The sequence below is a fragment of the Phyllobates terribilis genome, unplaced genomic scaffold (assembly GCF_046119375.1).
Source record: "Phyllobates terribilis strain yellow unplaced genomic scaffold, ASM4611937v1 Scaffold_5__5_contigs__length_657084704, whole genome shotgun sequence".
Taxonomy (NCBI): Eukaryota; Metazoa; Chordata; class Amphibia; order Anura; family Dendrobatidae; genus Phyllobates; species Phyllobates terribilis.
In genome coordinates, this window is record NW_027362765.1 from 356,392,289 (window position 1) to 356,416,791 (window position 24,503).

Sequence of the window (24,503 nt, forward strand, 5' to 3'; positions counted from 1 at the left end):
TCAGACACTGCTCCACTATATCACCAGGGCCCAGACACTGTACCACTATATCACCAGAGGTCAGACACTGCACCACTATATCACCAGGGGCCAGACACTGCTCCACCATATCACCAGGGATCAGACACTGCTCCACTATATCACCAGGGGTCAGACACTGCTCCACCATATCACCAGGGATTAGACACTGCTCCACTATATCACCAGGGGTCAGACACTGCACCACTATATCACCAGGGGTCAGACACTGCTCCACCATATCACCAGGGATCAGACACTGCTCCACTATATCACCAGGGGTCAGACACTGCTCCACTATATCACCAGGGGTCAGACACTGCTCCACCATATCACCAGGGGTCAGACACTGCTCCACTATATCACCAGGGGTCAGACACTGCTCCACTATATCACCAGGGGTCAGACACTGCTCCACCATATCACCAGGGGTCAGACACTGCTCCACTATATCACCAGGGGTCAGACACTGCTCCACCATATCACCAGGGGTTAGACACTGCTCCACCATATCACCAGGGGTCAGACACTGCTCCACCATATCACCAGGGGCCAGACACTGCACCACTATATCACCAGGGGTCAGACACTGCTCCACTATATCACCAGAGGTCAGACACTGCTCCACTATATCACCAGGGCCCAGACACTGCACCACTATATCACCAGGGGTCAGACACTGCTCCACCATATCACCAGGGGTCAGACACTGCATCACTATATCACCAGAGGTCAGACACTGCTCCACTATATCACCAAGGGTCAGACACTGCATCACTATATCACCAGAGGTCAGACACTGCACCACTATATCACCAGGGGCCAGACACTGCTCCACCATATCACCAGGGGTCAGACACTGCTCCACCATATCACCAGGGGCCAGACACTGCTCCACCATATCACCAGAGGTCAGACACTGCTCCACCATATCACCAGGGGTCAGACACTGCTCCACCATATCACCAGAGGCCAGACACTGCTCCACTATATCACCAGGGGCCAGACACTGCTCCACTATATCACCAGGGGTCAGACACTGCTCCACCATATCACCAGGGGCCAGACACTGCTCCACTATATCACCAGGGGCCAGACACTGCTCCACTATATCACCAGGGGCCAGACACTGCTCCACTATATCACCAGGGATCAGACACTGCTCCACTATATCACCAGGTGCCAGACACTGCTCCACTATATCACCAGGGGTCAGACACTGCTCCACTATATCACCAGGGGTCAGACACTGCTCCACCATATCACCAGGGGTCAGACACTGCTCCACTATATCACCAGGGGTCAGACACTGCTCCACTATATCACCAGGGGTCAGACACTGCTCCACCATATCACCAGGGGTCAGACACTGCTCCACTATATCACCAGGGGTCAGACACTGCTCCACCATATCACCAGGGGTCAGACACTGCTCCACTATATCACCAGGGGTCAGACACTGCTCCACTATATCACCAGGGGTCAGACACAGCTTCACTATATCACCAGGGGTCAGACACTGCTCCACTATATCACCAGGGATCAGACACTGCTCCACTATATCACCAGGGGTCAGACACTGCTCCACTATATCACCAGGGATCAGACACTGCTCCACTATATCACCAGGGGTCAGACACTGCTCCACCATATCACCAGGGGTCAGACACTGCTCCACTATATCACCAGGGATCAGACACTGCTCCACCATATCACCAGGGGTCAGACACTGCTCCACTATATCACCAGGTGTCAGACACTGCTCCACTATATCACCAGGGGTCAGACACTGCTCCACCATATCACCAGGGGTCAGACACTGCTCCACTATATCACCAGGGGTCAGACACTGCTCCACCATATCACCAGGGGTCAGACACTGCTCCACCATATCACCAGGGGCCAGACACTGCATCACTATATCACCAGGGGTCAGACACTGCTCCACTATATCACCAGGGGTCAGACACTGCTCCACTATATCACCAGGGATCAGACACTGCTCCACCATGTCACCAGGGGTCAGACACTGCTCCACTATAGCACCAGGGGCCAGACACTGCATCACTATATCACCAGGGGTCAGACAATGCTCCACTATATCACCAGGGGTCAGACACTGCTCCACTATATCACCAGGGGTCAGACACTGCTCCACTATATCACCAGTGGTCAGACACTGCTCCACCATATCACCAGGGGTCAGACACTGCACCACTATATCACCAGGGGTCAGACACTGCTCCACTATATCACCAGGGGTCAGACACTGCTCCACCATATCACCAGGGGTCAGACACTGCTCCACCATATCACCAGAGGTCAGACACTGCTCCACCATATCACCAGGGGTCAGACACTGCTCCACTATATCACCAGGGGTCAGACACTGCACCACTATATCACCAGAGGCCAGACACTGCACCACTATATCACCAGGGGCCAGACACTGCTCCACTATATCACCAGGGGTCAGACACTGCTCCACCATATCACCAGGGGCCAGACACTGCTCCACTATATCACCAGGGGTCAGACACTGCACCACTATATCACCAGAGGTCAGACACTGCACCACTATATCACCAGAGGCCAGACACTGCACCACTATATCACCAGGCGTCAGACACTGCACCACTACATCACCAGGGGTCAGACACGGCTCCACTATATCACCAGGGGTCAGACACTGCACCACTATATCACCAGAGGTCAGACACTGCACCACTATATCACCAGGGGTCATACACTGCTCCACTATATCACCAGGGCCAGACACTGCACCACTACATCACCAGGGGCCAGACACTGCTCCACTATATCACCAGAGGTCAGACACTGCTCCACCATATCACCAGGGGCCAGACACTGCTCCACCATATCACCAGGGGTCAGACACTGCTCCACCATATCACCAGGGGTCAGACACTGCTCCACTATATCACCAGAGGTCAGACACTGCTCCACCATATCACCAGGGGTCTGACACTGCTCCACCATATCACCAGGGGTCAGACACTGCTCCACTATATCACCAGGGGTCAGACACTGCTCCACCATATCACCAGGGGTCAGACACTGCTCCACCATATCACCAGGGGTCAGACACTGCTCCACCATATCACCAGGGGTCAGACACTGCTCCACTATATCACCAGGGGTCAGACACTGCTCCACTATATCACCAGGGATCAGACACTGCTCCACTATATCACCAGAGGTCAGACACTGCACCACTATATCACCAGAGGTCAGACACTGCACCACTATATAACTAGGGGTCAGACACTGCTCCACCATATCACCAGGGGTCAGACACAGCTTCACTATATCACCAGGGGTCAGACACTGCTCCACTATATCACCAGGGATCAGACACTGCTCCACTATATCACCAGGGATCAGACACTGCTCCACTATATCACCAGGGGTCAGACACTGCTCCACTATATCACCAGGGATCAGACACTGCTGCACTATATCACCAGGGGTCAGACACTGCTCCACTATATCACCAGGGGTCAGACACTGCTCCACCATATCACCAGGGATCAGACACTGCTCCACCATATCACCAGGGGTCAGACACTGCTCCACTATATCACCAGGGGTCAGACACTGCTCCACTATATCACCAGGGATCAGACACTGCTCCACTATATCACCAGGGGTCAGACACTGCTCCACTATATCACCAGGGATCAGACACTGCTCCACCATATCACCAGGGGTCAGACACTGCTCCACTATATCACCAGGGGTCAGACACTGCTCCACTATATCACCAGGGGTCAGACACTGCTCCACTATATCACCAGGGGTCAGACACTGCTCCACTATATCACCAGGGGCCAGACACAGCTCCACTATATCACCAGGGGTCAGACACAGCTCCACTATATCACCAGGGGTCAGACACTGATCCACTATATCACCAGGGATCAGACACTGCTCCACTATATCACCAGGGATCAGACACTGCTCCACTATATCACCAGGGGCCAGACACAGCTCCACTATATCACCAGGGGTCAGACACAGCTCTACTATATCACCAGGGATCAGACACTGCTCCACTATATCACCAGGGATCAGACACTGCTCCACTATATCACCAGGGGTCAGACACTGCTCCACTATATCACCAGGGATCAGACACTGCTCCACTATATCACCAGGGGCCAGACACTGCTCCACTATATCACCAGGGGTCAGACACTGCTCCACTATATCACCAGGGATCAGACACTGCTCCACTATATCACCAGGGGTCAGACACTGCTCCACCATATCATCAGGGGTCAGACACTGCTCCACTATATCACCAGGGATCAGACACTGCTCCACTATGTCAACAGGGGCCAGACACTGCTCCACTATATCAACAGGGGCCAGACACTGCTCCACTATATCACCAGGGGCCAGACACTGCTCCACCATATCACCAGGGGTCAGACACTGCTCCACTATATCAACAGGGATCTGACACTGCTCCGCTATATCACCAGGGGTCAGACACTGCTCCACTATATCACCAGGGGTCAGACACTGCTCCACTATATCACCAGGGGCCAGACACTGCTCCACTATATCACCAGGGGTCAGACACTGCTCCACTATATCACCAGGGGCCAGACACTGCTCCACTATATCACCAGGGGCCAGACACTGCTCCACTATATCACCAGGGGTCAGACACTGCTCCACTATATCACCAGAGGTCAGACACTGCTCCACTATATCACCAGGGGTCAGACACTGCTCCACTATATCACCAAGGGCCAGACACTGCTCCACTATATCACCAGGGGTCAGACACTGCTCCACTATATCACCAGGGGCCAGACACTGCTCCACTATATCACCAGAGGTCAGACACCGCTCCACTATATCACCAGGGGCCAGACACTGCTCCACTATATCAACAGGGATCTGACACTGCTCCGCTATATCACTAGGGGTCAGATACTGAACATGATTTTTGGAACCATTGATCCCAGCATTGGGCAGCATGGTGGCTCAGTGGTTAGAACTGTTACTTTGCATTGCTGGGGTCCTGGGTTGAAATCCCACCAAGGACAACATCTGCAAGGAGTTTGTATGTTCTCCCCGTGTTTGTGTGGGTTTCCTCTGGGTTCTCCAGTTTCCTCCCACACTTCAAAGGCATACTGATAGGGAATTTAGATTGTAAGCCCCAATGGGGACAGCAATGATGATGATTTTGTATGTTAGCGCTATATAAAGATTATTATTTATTATCCCACATTTTTGTAAACGACTCCGGTAATGATCATGAAGACGTGCAATCAGCCGCTATAGAAGGAAGCAACATTTACTGCCAGGTCTCCATATATCATGGACCCTTATAATATGTAGGGACAGATCAAAGCAGAGAACTCTTTTAAGATTGGAAAGAAAGGAGAGCTCAAAGTGGAGACCCTAACACAGAGGCATACCTGACAGGCATCTATCCCCCCTTCCGGGACCCCAGCACAGAGCATACTGGCGTCAATCAGCTTCCCATACGATTTGGGGTCCGAGCAGTTGGTTTCGGAAATCACTTGGACAGAAGCGTCAAGAAGATAAGCGGTCCGACCTGTCAGAGTCCACAGTGGATGAGTCAGAGGGGTCCGAGGAGAACAGAGTAAACTGTGACAGGGCAGAGACAGGAGGACAGACCCTCTGTCTGCAGTAACATAGACCCTAACAGAGAGGAGAGGACCGAGAGGGGGAGGAGGGGGATGCAGCTGCAGCTTTTCTATCTTTCTATATGAGAAGCCTATATATAATATAGATATATAATATAGATATATAAATCCGATCATCACCTGTCAGGCAGCAGAGGATCTGCACGTAACGCACCTTTTTCTGTCATCCCCCATCCAGAAATATCGCAGATCTTTCCTGGTGACAACTCGCGGTCCGGTAAACACGCCGTCTTCACGTTCCGCGTCTCTGAGGCGCACTTGCCTTTGGATTTCTTCAGTTTGATAAGAGCTGCGGCAAAGGAGACCGAGTAATAAGAACCAGGAGCCCCCCAAACCCACTCTTCATTATATAATGAAAAGGTCTGCAACTTTCTCAGATATCACGCCATAATCTCGGCTCCTTACAGTCATCAAAATCTCAGCTTGCTGTCAATAAATAATAAATAAATATGACACATTGAGCCTGAAACCTGCGCAGACCTTGTACTTTTCATGCAATGGTTTCTAGGTTATGTAATAATGCCATTGTTAGACTACTTGATACATTGTAACAAAGCATCAGGACAGGAGAACAGCTCACAGATGAGCGTTGAATACATTGTAACAAACCATCAGGACCGGAGAACCGCTCACAGATGAGTGTTGAATACATTGTAACAAACCATCAGGACAGGAGAACCCTCACAGATGAGCGTTGAATACATTGTAACAAACCATCAGGACAGGAGAACCCTCACAGATGAGCGTTGAATACATTGTGACAAATTCTCAGCTGTGAGAAATGCTGAATCTAGAGGAGTTCTCAGTCTCTAGATCCAAAGAAGACAGTTTCTGATTTGCTGACAGTAATAAGTGGGGGTCTTAAAAAAACACATGAGCAATTGAAACAAAAATGGTCGGATTCATTATTGCATTTTCTCCTATTTTTGGCTTAGTTTGTTTTCTTGCACTAAATTCATCATTTAAATTGCGCCTGTTTAGAAGTTATTTTCTACTTGTTCGCTTGTTATTTTTTCTCTGTTCGTCACTGAAGTTTTTTTGTTCTTCACGTTCGTGTCTATTCATTATTCGTGACTGTCACATTTTTGTGCAAATGTCGGAGCGGATATTTTGCATGTCAGAAGCTTTTGTGCAAAAGAGTTACGTGAGACATTTCAACGGAAATGTTTTCTCAAAAAAAAAGGGAGAAAAAGTAAGACAAACAAAAAAACTTTTTTGATTTTCTACATAATTTTGAAAAATTTGGTGCAAAAAAAAAAAAGGTCAAGAAATTGAAGATATAACAGAAAAGTAATTTAAAAACCAGCAAATGATGAGTCTAAGTCTATTGGAAAGTTGCAGAACTTTTCCATTCTATGTTCTGTACATTCTGTATAACAAGGCTGACTCTGTTCAGGAGCCTCAGAAAGCTGGGTGATGGCGGCTACCAGATCTGTATTTGTGGCCATATTGGTTGCATTCGGCTCTCCCATAATTTGGCAGAGGATTTGTAGTTCCTGGGGATGTCTCTGGTATTTTAGAGCGCTCTGTTCTCATCTGCGTCCTCTCCGCCCCGGATGCGTCACTCACCGATATCATTATGGAGACTGAACATTTCTTCTCGGAAATTCTCGTGTATAATTATCTTCTCCACATCAAATATCTGCTCCAGCGTCTCCGTCTTCTGAATGTCCAGCTTCCCCAGGGACGCTCTCCACAGACCTGGCCGTGACCTGGGAGACATCGATTACTAACACTGACACCCCGGCATCGAACTGTCAAGATCTCTGCTTGCTGTCAGTGCAGGGGAACATTATTAATCGCATCTAATCTCACAAGATATCTCCAGGTGGATACATTTTACCTGCACTGATACATTGTAACAAACAGCACAGCAGGAGCTTTGTGCTGCTGATGAGTTTAGCCCACAGAGCATTGTCTACACTAGCTGTAATTGTGACAAACTTGTAAACGGTCACAAATATTAAGTCAAAGAAAGTTTCCGGTAAATAAAAAAAGTTTCCATTCCCTGACATCAATCAGAGATCTTAAACTTCTCGTTATACAATAAGTGACTTAATTGATATAAAACAGAAGAATGTGAAGCGAAGTGATTGAACATGTGATATACCTCGGTATAACTGAACTTTACTAGCCCTCAGCTGTAATACCACACACAACCTGCGGGCAGGGGTGGCGCTGTGTCTAGAAAGAAGCAGCCGTGTTTCTCTAATTCTGGACCCCCCCCATAGTTTCACCCCAGGGTGATGATCTGTGTTACTTACAGGGGTTTTACACAATGCGCAGCCGTCAGGATCCAGCATTCAGCAATTAAAGTGCCACCGCAGAGATGCCCAGCACTAAGCGATGCCACGGGGCTCTTCAGCTGCAGTGATGCCAACCACGGGTGTTTGCCCGGCTGAGATCTTAACCCACCGAAGATCCTTCCCCGGGTGTTAGAAGGCAGCTCTCTGATGCCACATGTGGAGAATGGCGCGCTGGCATTGGCGATGGGTGCGGGCGACGCTGTGGAATTTGGTGGCTTCAGTGTGGTCGTCACATTGAGACGAGGAACTAGAAAACAGATGAAAGTCAGAGGATGATGGGAGTCATGATGTATCAGATCAGTAGGCTCCGACTTTCCAAAAACTACGATTCTCAGCATGCAATGCCCGAGGTCTGCTGGGAGTTGTGGTTCCCCACGTCCCGTCCCCCGCAACGCACGGCCCGTCACCTGATGTTCCCCGCAACGCACGGCCCGTCCCCCGATGTTCCCCGCAACGCACGGCCCGTCCCTCGATGTTCCCCGCAAATCACGGCCCGTCCCCCGATGTTCCCCGCAACGCACGGCCCGTCCCCCGATGTTCCCCGCAACGCACGGCCCGTCCCCCGATGCTCCCCGCAACGCACGGCCCGTCCCCCGACGTTCCCCGCAACGCACGGCCCGTCCCCCGATGCTCCCCGCAACGCACGGCCCGTCCCCCAATGTTCCCCGCAACGCACGGCCCGTCCCCCGATGTTCCCCGCAACGCACGGCCCGTTCCCCGCAACGCACGGCCTGTCCCCCGATGTTCCCCGCAACGCACGGCCCGTCCCCCGATGTTCCCCGCAACGCACGGCCCGTCCCCCGATGTTCCCCGCAACGCACGGCGGTCACGCGCAGCGGTATATACCAGGATGAGGGTATTACCCTCCTGACATGCAGACACGTTACACAGATCCCACTTCAGCTTCTCGTCCTTATCCTGAAAGTAACACCACGGCTTCTCTGCACCGTCCGGGTTTCTGTGTAATGGATGAAATGACAGAGATAAGTATGTGCCCCCCCACCGCGATTCTGACTGGCTAATACAGATGGAAAGAAATAGCACATGAATGACTGCAGGATCAGACTACACAGGCGTTGTTTGCAGTCTGTAACCATGGAGACACATAGCTTTGCCTAGGAGCTGTGTACATAGAACGGTTACAGATTTACAATGAAGACTATTCATTATTCATTGATTTACCTGCAGAAATTGTGCTCCCCGATCCCAAACTGCCATATGTCCGGCACAAAGGCGTTGATGGTCTCCCTGGCCAGGAGGTAGGAGTCCCAGGGCAAGCAGCGGTGCCCGTCCACTGTCTGGCTGGCATAACCGCGGTACCGCAGCCCATCGTTCCTGTAGCACTCGCTGGATGCTGAGGGCACCGGAAAATAACCCCCCGTCAGATAAATGGAAAATCCCAAGAACAAAACCGAAATCAGGAGGAAAAGTCCAATAATCCGGGATCCACAGAGCGACAATACGGCACACTCCAGATTACTGGAGAAAGAGATGGGGCCAAATTATGGTGGCAGACTCTCCGGACACTGCTGGTCCATTACCAGTAATCTCCACTCCTAGGTCACCAGATACTGATGATGGGGGCGACGGGCGGTCACCAGATACTGATGATGGAGGTGACAGGCGGTCACCAGATACTGATGATGGAGGCAACGGGCGGTCACCAGATACTGATGATGGAGGCGATGGGCGGTCACCAGATACTGATGATGGAGGTGACGGGCGGTCACCAGATACTGATGATGGAGGCAACGGGCGGTCACCAGATACTGATGATGGAGGCAACGGGCGGTCACCACATACTGATGATGGAGGCGACAGGCGGTCACCAGATACTGATGATGGAGGCGACGGGCAGTCACCAGATACTGATGATGGAGGTGACGGGCGGTCACCAGATACTGATGATGGAGGCGATGGGCGGTCACCAGATACTGATGATGGGGGCGACAGGCAGTCACCAGATACTGATGATGGAGGTGACGGGCGGTCACCAGATACTGATGATGGAGGCAACGGGCGGTCACCAGATACTGATGATGGAGGCAACGGGCGGTCACCAGATACTGATGATGGAGGCGACAGGCGGTCACCAGATACTGATGATGGAGGCGACGGGCAGTCACCAGATACTGATGATGGAGGTGACGGGCGGTCACCAGATACTGATGATGGAGGCAACGGGCGGTCACCACATACTGATGATGGAGGCGACAGGCGGTCACCAGATACTGATGATGGAGGCGACGGGCGGTCACCAGATACTGATGATGGGGGCGACGGGCAGTCACCAGATACTGATGATGGAGGTGACGGGCGGTCACCAGATACTGATGATGGAGGCAACGGGCGGTCACCAGATACTGATGATGGAGGCAACGGGCGGTCACCACATACTGATGATGGAGGCGACGGGCGGTCACCAGACACTGATGATGGATGTGACGGGCGGTCACCAGATACTGATGATTGAGGCGATGGGCGGTCACCAGATACTGATGATTGAGGCGATGGGTGGTCACCAGATACTGAAGATTGAAATGATGGGCGGTCACCAGATACTGATGATGGGGGCGACGGGCAGTCACCAGATAGTGATGATGGAGGCAACGGGCGGTCACCAGATACTGATGATGGAGGCAACGGGCGGTCACCACATACTGATGATGGAGGCGACAGGCGGTCACCAGATACTGATGATGGATGTGACGGGCGGTCACCAGATACTGATGATTGAGGCGATGGGCGGTCACCAGATACTGATGATGGGGGCGACGGGCAGTCACCAGATACTGATGATGGGGGCGATGGGCAGTCACCAGATACTGATGATGGGGGCGACGGGCAGTCACCAGATACTGATGATGGGGGCGACAGGCGGTCACCAGATACTGATGATGGAGGCAACGGGCGGTCACCAGATACTGATGATGGAGGCAACGGGCGGTCACCACATACTGATGATTGAGGCGACGGGCGGTCACCAGATACTGATGATGGAGGTGACGGGAGGTCACCAGATACTGATGACTGAGGCGATGGGCGGTCACCAGATACTGATGATGGAGGAGACGGGGGTGGTCACCAGATACTGATGATGGAGGTGACGGGAGGTCACCAGATACTGATGATGGAGGCGACGGGCGGTCACCAGATACTGATGATGGAGGAGACGGGGGGGTCACCAGATACTGATGATCGAGGTGATGGGGATCACCAGATACTGATGACATTTACATTTCTCTTTTTTTCAGTTACTTTGTTAATTGATACAAATAAACTATTAATTCTTCTATTTGTGAAACATTCCGACTTTGCAGCATTTATATAAACTGCTCAAAAAAATAAAGGGAAGACTTAAGCAACAGAATATAACTCCAAGTAAATCAAACTTCTGTGAAATCAAACTGTCCACTTAGGAAGCGACACTGATTGACAATCAATTTCACATGCTGTTGTGCAAATGGAATAGACAATAGATGGAAATTATTGGCAATTATCAATACCCACTCAATAAAGGAGTGGTTCTGCAGGTGGGGACCACAGACCACATCTCAGTACCAATGCTTTCTGGCTGATGTTTTGGTCACTTTTGAATTTTGGTTGTGCTTTCACACTCGTGGTAGCATGAGACGGACTCTACAACCCACAGAAGTTGCTCAGGTAGTGCAGCTCATCCAGGATGGCACATCAATGCGAGCTGTGGCAAGAAGGTTTCCTGTGTCTGTCAGCGTAGTGTCCAGAGGCTGGAGACGCTACCAGGAGACAGGCCAGTACACCAGGAGACGTGGAGGGGTCGTAGGAGAGCAACAACCCAGCAGCAGGACCGCTACCTCCACCTTTGTGCAAGGAGGAACAGGAGGAGCACTGGCAGAGCCCTGCAAAATGACCTCCAGCAGCCCACTAACATCTATGTGTCTGCACAAACGGTTAGAAACCGACTCCATGAGGGTGGTATGAGTGCCCGACGTCCACAGATGGGGGTTGTGCTCACAGCCCAACACCATGCAGGACGCTTGGCATTTGCCACAGAACACCAGGATTGGCAAAGTCACCACTGGCGCCCTGTGCTCTTCACAGATGAAAGCAGGTTCACACTGAGCACATGTGACAGACGTGACAGAGTCTGGAGACGCCGTGGAGAGCGATCTGCTGCCTGCAGCATCCTTCAGCATGACCGGTTTGGCAGTAGGTCAGTAATGGTGTGGGGTGGCATTTCTTTGGAGGGCTGCCATTCTTTTGGACTGCCATTAGGTCCCGAGATGAGCTCCTCAGACCCCTTGTGAGACCATATGCTGGTGCGGTTGGCCCTGGGTTCCTCCTAATGCAGGACAATGCCAGACCTCATGTGGCTGGAGTGTGTCAGCAGTTCCTGCAAGATGAAGGCATTGAAGCTATGGACTGGCCGCCCGTTTCCCAGACCTGAATCCGATTGAGCACATCTGGGACATCATGTCTTGCTCCATCCACCAACGTCACGTTGCACCACAGACTGTCCAGGAGTTGGCGGATGCTTTAGTCCAGGTCTGGGAGGAGATCCCACAGGAGACCATCCGCAGCCTCATCAGGAGCATGCCCAGGCGTTGTAGGGAGGCCATACAGGCACGTGGAGGCCACACACAATACTCAGCCTCATCAGGAGCATGCCCATGCGTTGTAGGGAGGTCATACAGGCACGTGGAGGCCACACACAATACTGAGCCTCATCAGGAGCATGCCCAGGCGTTGTAGGGAGGTCATACAGGCACGTGGAGGCCACACACAATACTGAGCCTCATCAGGAGCATGCCCAGGCGTTGTAGGGAGGTCATACAGGCACGTGGAGGCCACACACATTACTCAGCCTCATCAGGAGCATGCCCAGGCGTTGTAGGGAGGTCAAACAGGCACGTGGAGGCCACACACAATACTCAGCCTCATCAGGAGCATGCCCAGGCGTTGTAGAGAGGTCACACAGGCACGTGGAGGCCACACACAATACTCAGCCTCATCAGGAGCATGCCCAGGTGTTGTAGGGAGGTCATACAGGCTCGTGGAGGCCACACACAATACTCAGCCTCATCAGGAGCATGCCCAGGCGTTGTAGAGAGGTCACACAGGCACGTGGAGGCCACACACAATACTCAGCCTCATCAGGAGCATGCCCAGGCGTTGTAGGGAGGTCATACAGGCACGTGGAGGCCACACACAATACTCAGCCTCATCAGGAGCATGCCCAGGCGTTGTAGGGAGGTCATACAGGCACGTGGAGGCCACACACAATACTCAGCCTCATCAGGAGCATGCCCAGGCGTTGTAGGGAGGTCATACAGGCTCGTGGAGGCCACACACAATACTCAGCCTCATCAGGAGCATGCCCAGGCGTTGTAGGGAGGTCATACAGGCACGTGGAGGCCACACACAATACTGAGCCTCATCAGGAGCATGCCCAGGCGTTGTAGGGAGGTCATACAGGCACGTGGAGGCCACACACAATACTCAGCCTCATCAGGAGCATGCCCAGGCGTTGTAGGGAGGTCATACAGGCACGTGGAGGCCACACACAATACTCAGCCTCATCAGGAGCATGCCCAGGCGTTGAAGGGAGGTCATACAGGCACGTGGAGGCCACACACAATACTCAGCCTCATCAGGAGGATGCCCAGGCGTTGTAGGGAGGTCATACAGGCACGTGGAGGCCACACACAATACTCAGCCTCATCAGGAGCATGCCCAGGCGTTGTAGGGAGGTCATACAGGCACGTGGAGGCCACACACAATACTCAGCCTCATCAGGAGCATGCCCAGGCGTTGTAGGGAGGTCATACAGGCACGTGGAGGCCACACACAATACTCAGCCTCATCAGGAGCATGCCCAGGCGTTGTAGGGAGGTCATACAGGCACGTGGAGGCCACACACAATACTCAGCCTCATCAGGAGCATGCCCAGGCGTTGTAGGGAGGTCATACAGGCACGTGGAGGCCACACACAATACTCAGCCTCATCAGGAGGATGCCCAGGCGTTGTAGGGAGGTCATACAGGCACGTGGAGGCCACACAATACTCAGCCTCATCAGGAGCATGCCCAGGCGTTGTAGGGAGGTCATACAGGCACGTGGAGGCCACACACAATACTCAGCCTCATCAGGAGCATGCCCAGGCGTTGTAGGGAGGTCATACAGGCACGTGGAGGCCACACACAATACTCAGCCTCATCAGGAGCATGCCCAGGCGTTGTAGGGAGATCATACAGGCACGTGGAGGCCACACACAATACTCAGCCTCATCAGGAGCATGCCCAGGCGTTGTAGGGAGGTCATACAGGCACGTGGAGGCCACACACAATACTCAGCCTCATCAGGAGCATGCCCAGGCGTTGTAGGGAGGTCATACAGGCACGTGGAGGCCACACACAATACTCAGCCTCATCAGGAGCATGCCCAGGCGTTGTAGCGAGGTCATACAGGCACGTGGAGGCCACACACAATACTCAGCCTCATCAGGAGCATGCCCAGGCGTTGTAGGGAGGTCATACAGGCACGTGGAGGCCACACACAATACTCAGCCTCATCAGGAGCATGCCCAGGCGTTGTAGGGAGGTCATACAGGCTCGTGGAGGCCACACACAATACTCAGCCTCATCAGGAGCATGCCCAGGCGTTGTAGGGAGGTCATACAGGCACGTGGAGGCCACACACAATACTGAGCCTCATCAGGAGCATGCCCAGGCGTTGTAGGGAGGTCATACAGGCACGTGGAGGCCACACACAATACGCAGCCTCATCAGGAGCATGCCCAGGCGTTGTAGGGAGGTCATACAGGCACGTGGAGGCCACACACAATACTCAGCCTCATCAGGAGCATGCCCAGGCGTTGTAGGGAGGTCATACAGGCACGTGGAGGCCACACACAATACTCAGCCTCATCAGGAGCATGCCCAGGCGTTGTAGGGAGGTCATACAGGCACGTGGAGGCCACACACAATACTCAGCCTCATCAGGAGGATGCCCAGGCGTTGTAGGGAGGTCATACAGGCACGTGGAGGCCACACACAATACTCAGCCTCATCAGGAGCATGCCCAGGCGTTGTAGGGAGGTCATACAGGCACGTGGAGGCCACACACAATACTCAGCCTCATCAGGAGCATGCCCAGGCGTTGTAGGGAGGTCATACAGGCACGTGGAGGCCACACACAATACTCAGCCTCATCAGGAGCATGCCCAGGCATTGTAGGGAGGTCATACAGGCACGTGGAGGCCACACACAATACTCAGCCTCATCAGGAGCATGTCCAGGCGTTGTAGGGAGGTCATACAGGCTAGTGGAGGCCACACACAATACTCAGCCTCATCAGGAGCATGCCCAGGCATTGTAGGGAGGTTATACAGGCACGTGGAGGCCACACACAATACTCAGCCTCATCAGGAGCATGCCAAGGCGTTGTAGGGAGGTCATACAGGCACGTGGAGGTCACACACAATACTCAGCCTCACCAGGAGCATGCCCAGGCGTTGTAGGGAGGTCATACAGGCACGTGGAGGCCACACACAATACTCAGCCTCATCAGGAGCATGTCCAGGCGTTGTAGGGAGGTCATACAGGCACGTGGAGGCCACACACAATACTCAGCCTCATCAGGAGCATGCCCAGGCGTTGTAGGGAGGTCATACAGGCACGTGGAGGCCACACACAATACTGAGCCTCATCAGGAGCATGCCCAGGCGTTGTAGGGAGGTCATACAGGCACGTGGAGGCCACACACAATACTCAGCCTCATCAGGAGCATGCCCAGGCATTGTAGGGAGGTCATACAGGCACGTGGAGGCCACACACAATACTCAGCCTCATCAGGAGCATGCCCAGGCGTTGTAGGGAGGTCATACAGGCACCTGGAGGCCACACACAATACTCAGCCTCATCAGGAGCATGCCCAGGCATTGTAGGGAGGTCATACAGGCACGTGGAGGCCACACACAATACTCAGCCTCATCAGGAGCATGTTCAGGCGTTGTAGGGAGGTCATACAGGCTCGTGGAGGCCACACACAATACTCAGCCTCATCAGGAGCATGCCCAGGCATTGTAGGGAGGTCATACAGGCACGTGGAGGCCACACACAATACTCAGCCTCATCAGGAGCATGCCCAGGCGTTGTAGGGAGGTCATACAGGCACGTGGAGGTCACACACAATACTCAGCCTCACCAGGAGCATGCCCAGGCGTTGTAGGGAGGTCATACAGGCACGTGGAGGCCACACACAATACTCAGCCTCATCAGGAGCATGCCCAGGCGTTGTAGGGAGGTCATACAGGCACGTGGAGGTCACACACAATACTCAGCCTCACCAGGAGCATGCCCAGGCGTTGTAGGGAGGTCATACAGGCACGTGGAGGCCACACACAATACTCAGCCTCATCAGGAGCATGCCCAGGCGTTGTAGGGAGGTCATACAGGCACGTGGAGGCCACACACAGTACTCAGCCTCACCAGGAGCATGCCCAGGCGTTGTAGGGAGGTCATACAGGCACGTGGAGGCCACACACAATACTCAGCCTCATCAGGAGCATGCCCAGGCGTTGTAGGGAGGTCATACAGGCATGTGGAGGTCACACACAATACTCAGCCTCACCAGGAGCATGCCCAGGCATTGTAGGGAGGTCATACAGGCACGTGGAGGCCACACACAATACTCAGCCTCATCAGGAGCATGCCCAGGCGTTGTAGGGAGGTCATACAGGCACGTGGAGGCCACACACAATACTCAGCCTCATCAGGAGCATGCCCAGGCGTTGTAGGGAGGTCATACAGGCACGTGGAGGTCACACACAATACTGAGACTCATCAGGAGCATGCCCAGGCGTTGTAGGGAGGTCATACAGGCACGTGGAGGCCACACACAATACTCAGCCTCATCAGGAGCATGCCCAGGTGTTGTAGGGAGGTCATACAGGCACATGGAGGCCACACACAATATTCAGCCTCATCAGGAGCATGCCCAGGCGTTGTAGGGAGGTCATACAGGCACGTGGAGGCCACACACAATACTCAGCCTCATCAGGAGCATGCCCAGGCGTTGTAGGGAGGTCATACAGGCACGTGGAGGCCACACACAATACTGAGCCTCATCAGGAGCATGCCCAGGCGTTGTAGGGAGGTTATACAGGCACGTGGAGGCCACACACAATACTCAGCCTCATCAGGAGCATGCCCAGGCGTTGTAGGGAGGTCATACAGGCATGTGGAGGCCACACACAATACTCAGCCTCATCAGGAGCATGCCCAGGCGTTGTAGGGAGGTCATACAGGCACGTGGAGGCCGCACACAATACTCAGCCTCATCAGGAGCATGCCCAGGCGTTGTAGGGAGGTCATACAGGCACGTGGAGGCCACACACAATACTCAGCCTCATCAGGAGCATGCCCAGGCGTTGTAGGGAGGTCATACAGGCACGTGGAGGCCACACACAATACTCAGCCTCACCAGGAGCATGCCCAGGCGTTGTAGGGAGGTCATACAGGCACGTGGAGGCCACACACAATACTCAGCCTCACCAGGAGCATGCCCAGGAGTTGTAGGGAGGTCATACAGGCACGTGGAGGCCACATACAATACTCAGCCTCATCAGGAGCATGCCCAGGCGTTGTAGGGAGGTCATACAGGCACGTGGAGGCCACACACAATACTCAGCCTCATCAGGAGCATGCCCAGGAGTTGTAGGGAGGTCATACAGTCACGTGGAGGCCACACACAATACTGAGCCTCATCAGGAGCATGCCCAGGCGTTGTAGGGGGGTCATACAGGCACGTGGAGGCCACATACAATACTCAGCCTCATCAGGAGCATGCCCAGGCGTTGTAGGGAGGTCATACAGGCACGTGGAGGCCACACACAATACTCAGCCTCATCAGGAGCATGCCCAGGCGTTGTAGGGAGGTCATACAGGCACGTGGAGGCCACACACAATACTCAGCCTCACCAGGAGCATGCCCAGGAGTTGTAGGGAGGTCATACAGGCACGTGGAGGCCACATACAATACTCAGCCTCATCAGGAGTATGCCCAGGCGTTGTAGGGAGGTCATACAGGCACGTGGAGGCCACACACAATACTCAGCCTCATCAGGAGCATGCCCAGGAGTTGTAGGGAGGTCATACAGGCACGTGGAGGCCACACACAATACTGAGCCTCATCAGGAGCATGCCCAGGCGTTGTAGGGAGGTCATACAGGCACGTGGAGGCCACACACAATACTCAGCCTCATCAGGAGCATGCCCAGGCGTTGTAGGGAGGTCATACAGGCACGTGGAGGCCACACACAATACTCAGCCTCATCAGGAGCATGCCCAGGCGTTGTAGGGAGGTCATACAGGCGCGTGGAGGCCACACACAATACTCAGCCTCATCAGGAGCATGCCCAGGCGTTGTAGGGGGGTCATACAGGCACGTGGAGGCCACACACAATACTCAGCCTCATCAGGAGCATGCCCAGGCGTTGTAGGGAGGTCATACAGACACGTGGAGGCCACACAATACTCAGCCTCATCAGGAGCATGCCCAGGAGTTGTAGGGAGGTCATACAGGCACGTGGAGGCCACACACAATACTCAGCCTCATCAGGAGCATGCCCAGGCATTGTAGGGAGGTCATACAGGCACCTGGAGGCCACACACAATACTCAGCCTCATCAGGAGCATGCCCAGGCATTGTAGGGAGGTCATACAGGCACGTGGAGGCCACACACAATACTCAGCCTCATCAGGAGCATGTCCAGGCGTTGTAGGGAGGTCATACAGGCTCGTGGAGGCCACACACAATACTCAGCCTCATCAGGAGCATGCCCAGGCATTGTAGGGAGGTTATACAGGCACGTGGAGGCCACACACAATACTCAGCCTCATCAGGAGCATGCCCAGGCGTTGTAGGGAGGTCATACAGGCACGTGGAGGTCACACACAATACTCAGCCTCACCAGGAGCATGCCCAGGCGTTGTAGGGAGGTCATACAGGCACGTGGAGGCCACACACAATACTCAGCCTCATCAGGAGCATGCCCAGGCGTTGTAGGGAGGTCATACAGGCACGTGGAGGCCACACACAATACTCAGCCTCATCAGGAGCATGCCCAGGCGTTGTAGGGAGGTCATACAGGCACGTGGAGGCCACACACAATACTGAGCCTCATCAGGAGCATGCCCAGGCGTTGTAGGGAGGTCATACAGGCACCTGGAGGCTACACACAATACTCAGCCTCATCAGGAGCATGCCCAGGCATTGTAGGGAGGTCATACAGGCACGTGGAGGCCACACACAATACTCAGCCTCATCAGGATCATGCCCAGGCATTGTAGGGAGGTCATACAGGCACGTGGAGGCCACACACAATACTCAGCCTCATCAGGAGCATGCCCAGGCGTTGTAGGGAGGTCATACAGGCACCTGGAGGCCACACACAATACTCAGCCTCATCAGGAGCATGCCCAGGCATTGTAGGGAGGTCATACAGGCACGTGGAGGCCACACACAATACTCAGCCTCATCAGGAGCATGCCCAGGCATTGTAGGGAGGTTATACAGGCACGTGGAGGCCACACACAATACTCAGCCTCATCAGGAGCATGCCCAGGCGTTGTAGGGAGGTCATACAGGCACGTGGAGGTCACACACAATACTGAGCCTCATCAGGAGCATGCCCAGGCGTTGTAGGGAGGTCATACAGGCACGTGGAGGTCACACACAATACTCAGCCTCACCAGGAGCATGCCCAGGCGTTGTAGGGAGGTCATACAGGCACGTGGAGGCCACACACAATACTCAGCCTCATCAGGAGCATGCCCAGGCGTTGTAGGGAGGTCATACAGGCACGTGGAGGTCACACACAATACTCAGCCTCACCAGGAGCATGCCCAGGCGTTGTAGGGAGGTCATACAGGCACGTGGAGGCCACACACAATACTCAGCCTCATCAGGAGCATGCCCAGGCATTGTAGGGAGGTCATACAGGCACGTGGAGGCCACACACAGTACTCAGCCTCACCAGGAGCATGCCCAGGCGTTGTAGGGAGGTCATACAGGCACGTGGAGGCCACACACAATACTCAGCCTCATCAGGAGCATGCCCAGGCGTTGTAGGGAGGTCATACAGGCATGTGGAGGTCACACACAATACTCAGCCTCACCAGGAGCATGCCCAGGCGTTGTAGGGAGGTCATACAGGCACGTGGAGGCCACACACAATACTCAGCCTCATCAGGAGCATGCCCAGGTGTTGTAGGGAGGTCATACAGGCACATGGAGGCCACACACAATACTCAGCCTCATCAGGAGCATGCCCAGGCGTTGTAGGGAGGTCATACAGGCACGTGGAGGCCACACACAATACTCAGCCTCATCAGGAGCATGCCCAGGCGTTGTAGGGAGGTCATACAGGCACGTGGAGGCCACACACAATACTGAGCCTCATCAGGAGCATGCCCAGGCGTTGTAGGGAGGTCATACAGGCACGTGGAGGCCACACACAATATTCAGCCTCATCAGGAGCATGCCCAGGCGTTGTAGGGAGGTCATACAGGCACGTGGAGGCCACACACAATACTGAGCCTCATCAGGAGCATGCCCAGGCGTTGTAGGGAGGTCATACAGGCGCGTGGAGGCCGCACACAATACTCAGCCTCATCAGGAGCATGCCCAGGCGTTGTAGGGAGGTCATACAGGCACGTGGAGGTCACACACAATACTCAGCCTCATCAGGAGCATGCCCAGGCGTTGTAGGGAGGTCATACAGGCACGTGGAGGCCACACACAATACTGAGCCTCATCACGAGCATGCCCAGGCGTTGTAGGGAGGTCATACAGGCGCGTGGAGGCCACACACAATACTGAGCCTCATCAGGAGCATGCCCAGGCGTTGTAGGGAGGTCATACAGGCACGTGGAGGCCACACACAATACTCAGCCTCATCAGGAGCATGCCCAGGCGTTGTAGGGAGGTCATACAGGCGCGTGGAGGCCACACACAATACTGAGCCTCATCAGGAGCATGCCCAGGCGTTGTAGGGAGGTCATACAGGCACGTGGAGGCCACACACAATACTCAGCCTCATCAGGAGCATGCCCAGGCGTTGTAGGGAGGTCATACAGGCACGTGGAGGCCACACACAATACTCAGCCTCATCAGGAGCATGCCCAGGCGTTGTAGGGAGGTCATACAGGCACGTGGAGGCCACACACAATACTGAGCCTCATCAGGAGCATGCCCAGGCGTTGTAGGGAGGTCATACAGGCACGTGGAGGCCACACACAATACTCAGCCTCATCAGGAGCATGCCCAGGCGTTGTAGGGAGGTCATACAGGCATGTGGAGGTCACACACAATACTCAGCCTCACCAGGAGCATGCCCAGGCGTTGTAGGGAGGTCATACAGGCACGTGGAGGCCACACACAATACTCAGCCTCATCAGGAGCATGCCCAGGTGTTGTAGGGAGGTCATACAGGCACATGGAGGCCACACACAATACTCAGCCTCATCAGGAGCATGCCCAGGCGTTGTAGGGAGGTCATACAGGCACGTGGAGGCCACACACAATACTCAGCCTCATCAGGAGCATGCCCAGGCGTTGTAGGGAGGTCATACAGGCACGTGGAGGCCACACACAATACTGAGCCTCATCAGGAGCATGCCCAGGCGTTGTAGGGAGGTCATACAGGCACGTGGAGGCCACACACAATATTCAGCCTCATCAGGAGCATGCCCAGGCGTTGTAGGGAGGTCATACAGGCACGTGGAGGCCACACACAATACTGAGCCTCATCAGGAGCATGCCCAGGCGTTGTAGGGAGGTCATACAGGCGCGTGGAGGCCGCACACAATACTCAGCCTCATCAGGAGCATGCCCAGGCGTTGTAGGGAGGTCATACAGGCACGTGGAGGTCACACACAATACTCAGCCTCATCAGGAGCATGCCCAGGCGTTGTAGGGAGGTCATACAGGCACGTGGAGGCCACACACAATACTGAGCCTCATCAGGAGCATGCCCAGGCGTTGTAGGGAGGTCATACAGGCGCGTGGAGGCCACACACAATACTGAGCCTCATCAGGAGCATGCCCAGGCGTTGTAGGGAGGTCATACAGGCACGTGGAGGCCACACACAATACTCAGCCTCATCAGGAGCATGCCCAGGCGTTGTAGGGAGGTCATACAGGCGCGTGGAGGCCACACACAATACTGAGCCTCATCAGGAGCATGCCCAGGCGTTGTAGGGAGGTCATACAGGCACGTGGAGGCCACACACAATACTCAGCCTCATCAGGAGCATGCCGAGGCGTTGTAGGGAGGTCATACAGGCACGTGGAGGCCACACACAATACTCAGCCTCATCAGGAGCATGCCCAGGCGTTGTAGGGAGGTCATACAGGCACGTGGAGGCCACACACAATACTGAGCCTCATCAGGAGCATGCCCAGGCGTTGTAGGGAGGTCATACAGGCGCGTGGAGGCCACACACAATACTGAGCCTCATCAGGAGCATGCCCAGGCGTTGTAGGGAGGTCATACAGGCACGTGGAGGCCACACACAATACTCAGCCTCATCAGGAGCATGCCCAGGCGTTGTAGGGAGGTCATACAGGCGCGTGGAGGCCACACACAATACTGAGCCTCATCAGGAGCATGCCCAGGCGTTGTAGGGAGGTCATACAGGCACGTGGAGGCCACACACAATACTCAGCCTCATCAGGAGCATGCCCAGGCGTTGTAGGGAGGTCATACAGGCACGTGGAGGCCACACACAATACTCAGCCTCATCAGGAGCATGCCCAGGCGTTGTAGGGAGGTCATACAGGCACGTGGAGGCCACACACAATACTCAGCCTCATTGTGACTTGTTTTAAGGACATTACATCACAGTTGGATCAGCCTGTAGTGTGTTTTTTCCACTTTAATTTTGGGGGTGACTCCACATCCAGGCCTCCATTGGTTAATAAATGTGATTTCCATTGATGATTTTTGTGTGATTTTGTTAGCAGCACATTCAGCTTTCTACAGAACAAAGTATTCAATGAGAAGATTTCATTCATTCAGATCTAGGAGGGGTTATTTCAGTGTTCCCTTTATTTTGTTGAGCAGTGTATATATATATATATGTCTGTGTATATAGACTTACTATCCTTCCTGAGATTTTTGTCTTGTTCTCTGGACAGCAAGTTTCTGGTGGTGGTGGCGTCTCCATTTGGAGGGATCTTGATTTAAAGGGGAATCGCACTTTTATCACCTTGGACTGTGCAGCTCCGGGGTTCAGCCGGTGACTCTCCAGCTCTTGTAATACTACAATTCCCGGTGCACTCCGCCTGCTGCGGACTATCAGAGGATGATGGGACTTGTAGTTGCACTGGTGATAATTTTAACTTGTTTTTACCAGTTCAGTGATCTGCCCAGTCCAGGAGCACAGGCTGCCACAAACAGCGCAGTTATAATACTGTTATTATATTAGACAATTGCTTATAATGCAATTCCATAAAAAAAAAATATCTTCATACCAGGGCTGCACCTTGCAGGCGATGGTCAGAATGACTCCCATCGTCCACACGTTGCACTCACCCATCTCACAGAACGGCCCCCTGAAGCTGTTCGGACAGACGCAGATGAACTTGTTCAGGAGTTTTCTCAGGCAGGTTCCTCCGTTCTTACAGGGATTGTTGGTGCAAACGGACTCGACTGCAAAAAAGAAGACGACAATCACAACCGCGGGCAGCACTAGAGGGGGCGCTGTGCACGGTCAGCGCAGACGTAGCAGAGCTCTCCTTGTATCTGACCCCATTATTATAGGTAGAGAGGAAGCTCTGTGCAGCTTTCCTTATCCTGCGCGGACCCCATATCTGCCCCCCTAGTATGTAAGGCCTTGATGGACCCCATTCTCTGGCTTCCCACTGTGACATGTTGTATGTGATTCCCCTTTCTGCCCTGCTGTGTTTTGCTCACAGAGGATTGTCTTCACTGACACATTGTAGCAAGGTCATCAGCTGTTTAATATCCCATCCGTCATAGTTACAGAATTATAATTAATGTGGCTGAAATAAGACAAGTCCAGGGTCTGTGAGATGATAAGGGAGGGGGGGTTTCTTTTCACTGACAGTAAGTAGATATTTTGTGTAGTCGGCCTCCACCCCGCGGCCGCCTCGTACCTGCGCTGCACGTGGGTCCTTGGTGCGGATAGTGACACCGACACTTGTAATGTGGAGCAAACTTCTTCAGGACGCAGTCGCCGTGGTCGCACGTCTCCTTCTTGCACGGCCGCATCACTGCCCACAAAACGTACAGAAAAAAGTTTAAAAAAGTTTGATGTTAGGAGGTCGGGCCGGTCAACCAGAGGCCAAAAGATCCTCCAGTGGGTTCTTAAAGGAGCTGCCCACAACAGGGGACCCGGGGGTCACTGCTGACCCCACAGCGAGGGCCCTGGAGTTCCTTCTTGCATAGACTGAAATATTACAAGAA

General features: G+C 53.8%; 1 protein-coding gene across 1 annotated transcript in view; it reads right to left on the bottom strand.

Moving 5' to 3' along the window:
• The window catches only part of HABP2 (hyaluronan binding protein 2), a 102,755-nt gene that overhangs the window by 69,251 nt on the left and 9,001 nt on the right, over positions 1-24,503 (bottom strand). The window contains exons 5-12 of the mRNA XM_073681614.1: positions 24,194-24,310; positions 23,610-23,726; positions 9,215-9,386; positions 8,896-8,990; positions 7,991-8,279; positions 7,296-7,438; positions 5,881-6,015; positions 5,475-5,614 (exon numbers count right to left, since the gene is read on the bottom strand). Coding sequence (XP_073537715.1) covers positions 5,475-5,614; positions 5,881-6,015; positions 7,296-7,438; positions 7,991-8,279; positions 8,896-8,990; positions 9,215-9,386; positions 23,610-23,726; positions 24,194-24,310 — 1,208 coding nt within the window. The remainder of the gene's footprint in view (positions 1-5,474; positions 5,615-5,880; positions 6,016-7,295; positions 7,439-7,990; positions 8,280-8,895; positions 8,991-9,214; positions 9,387-23,609; positions 23,727-24,193; positions 24,311-24,503) is intronic.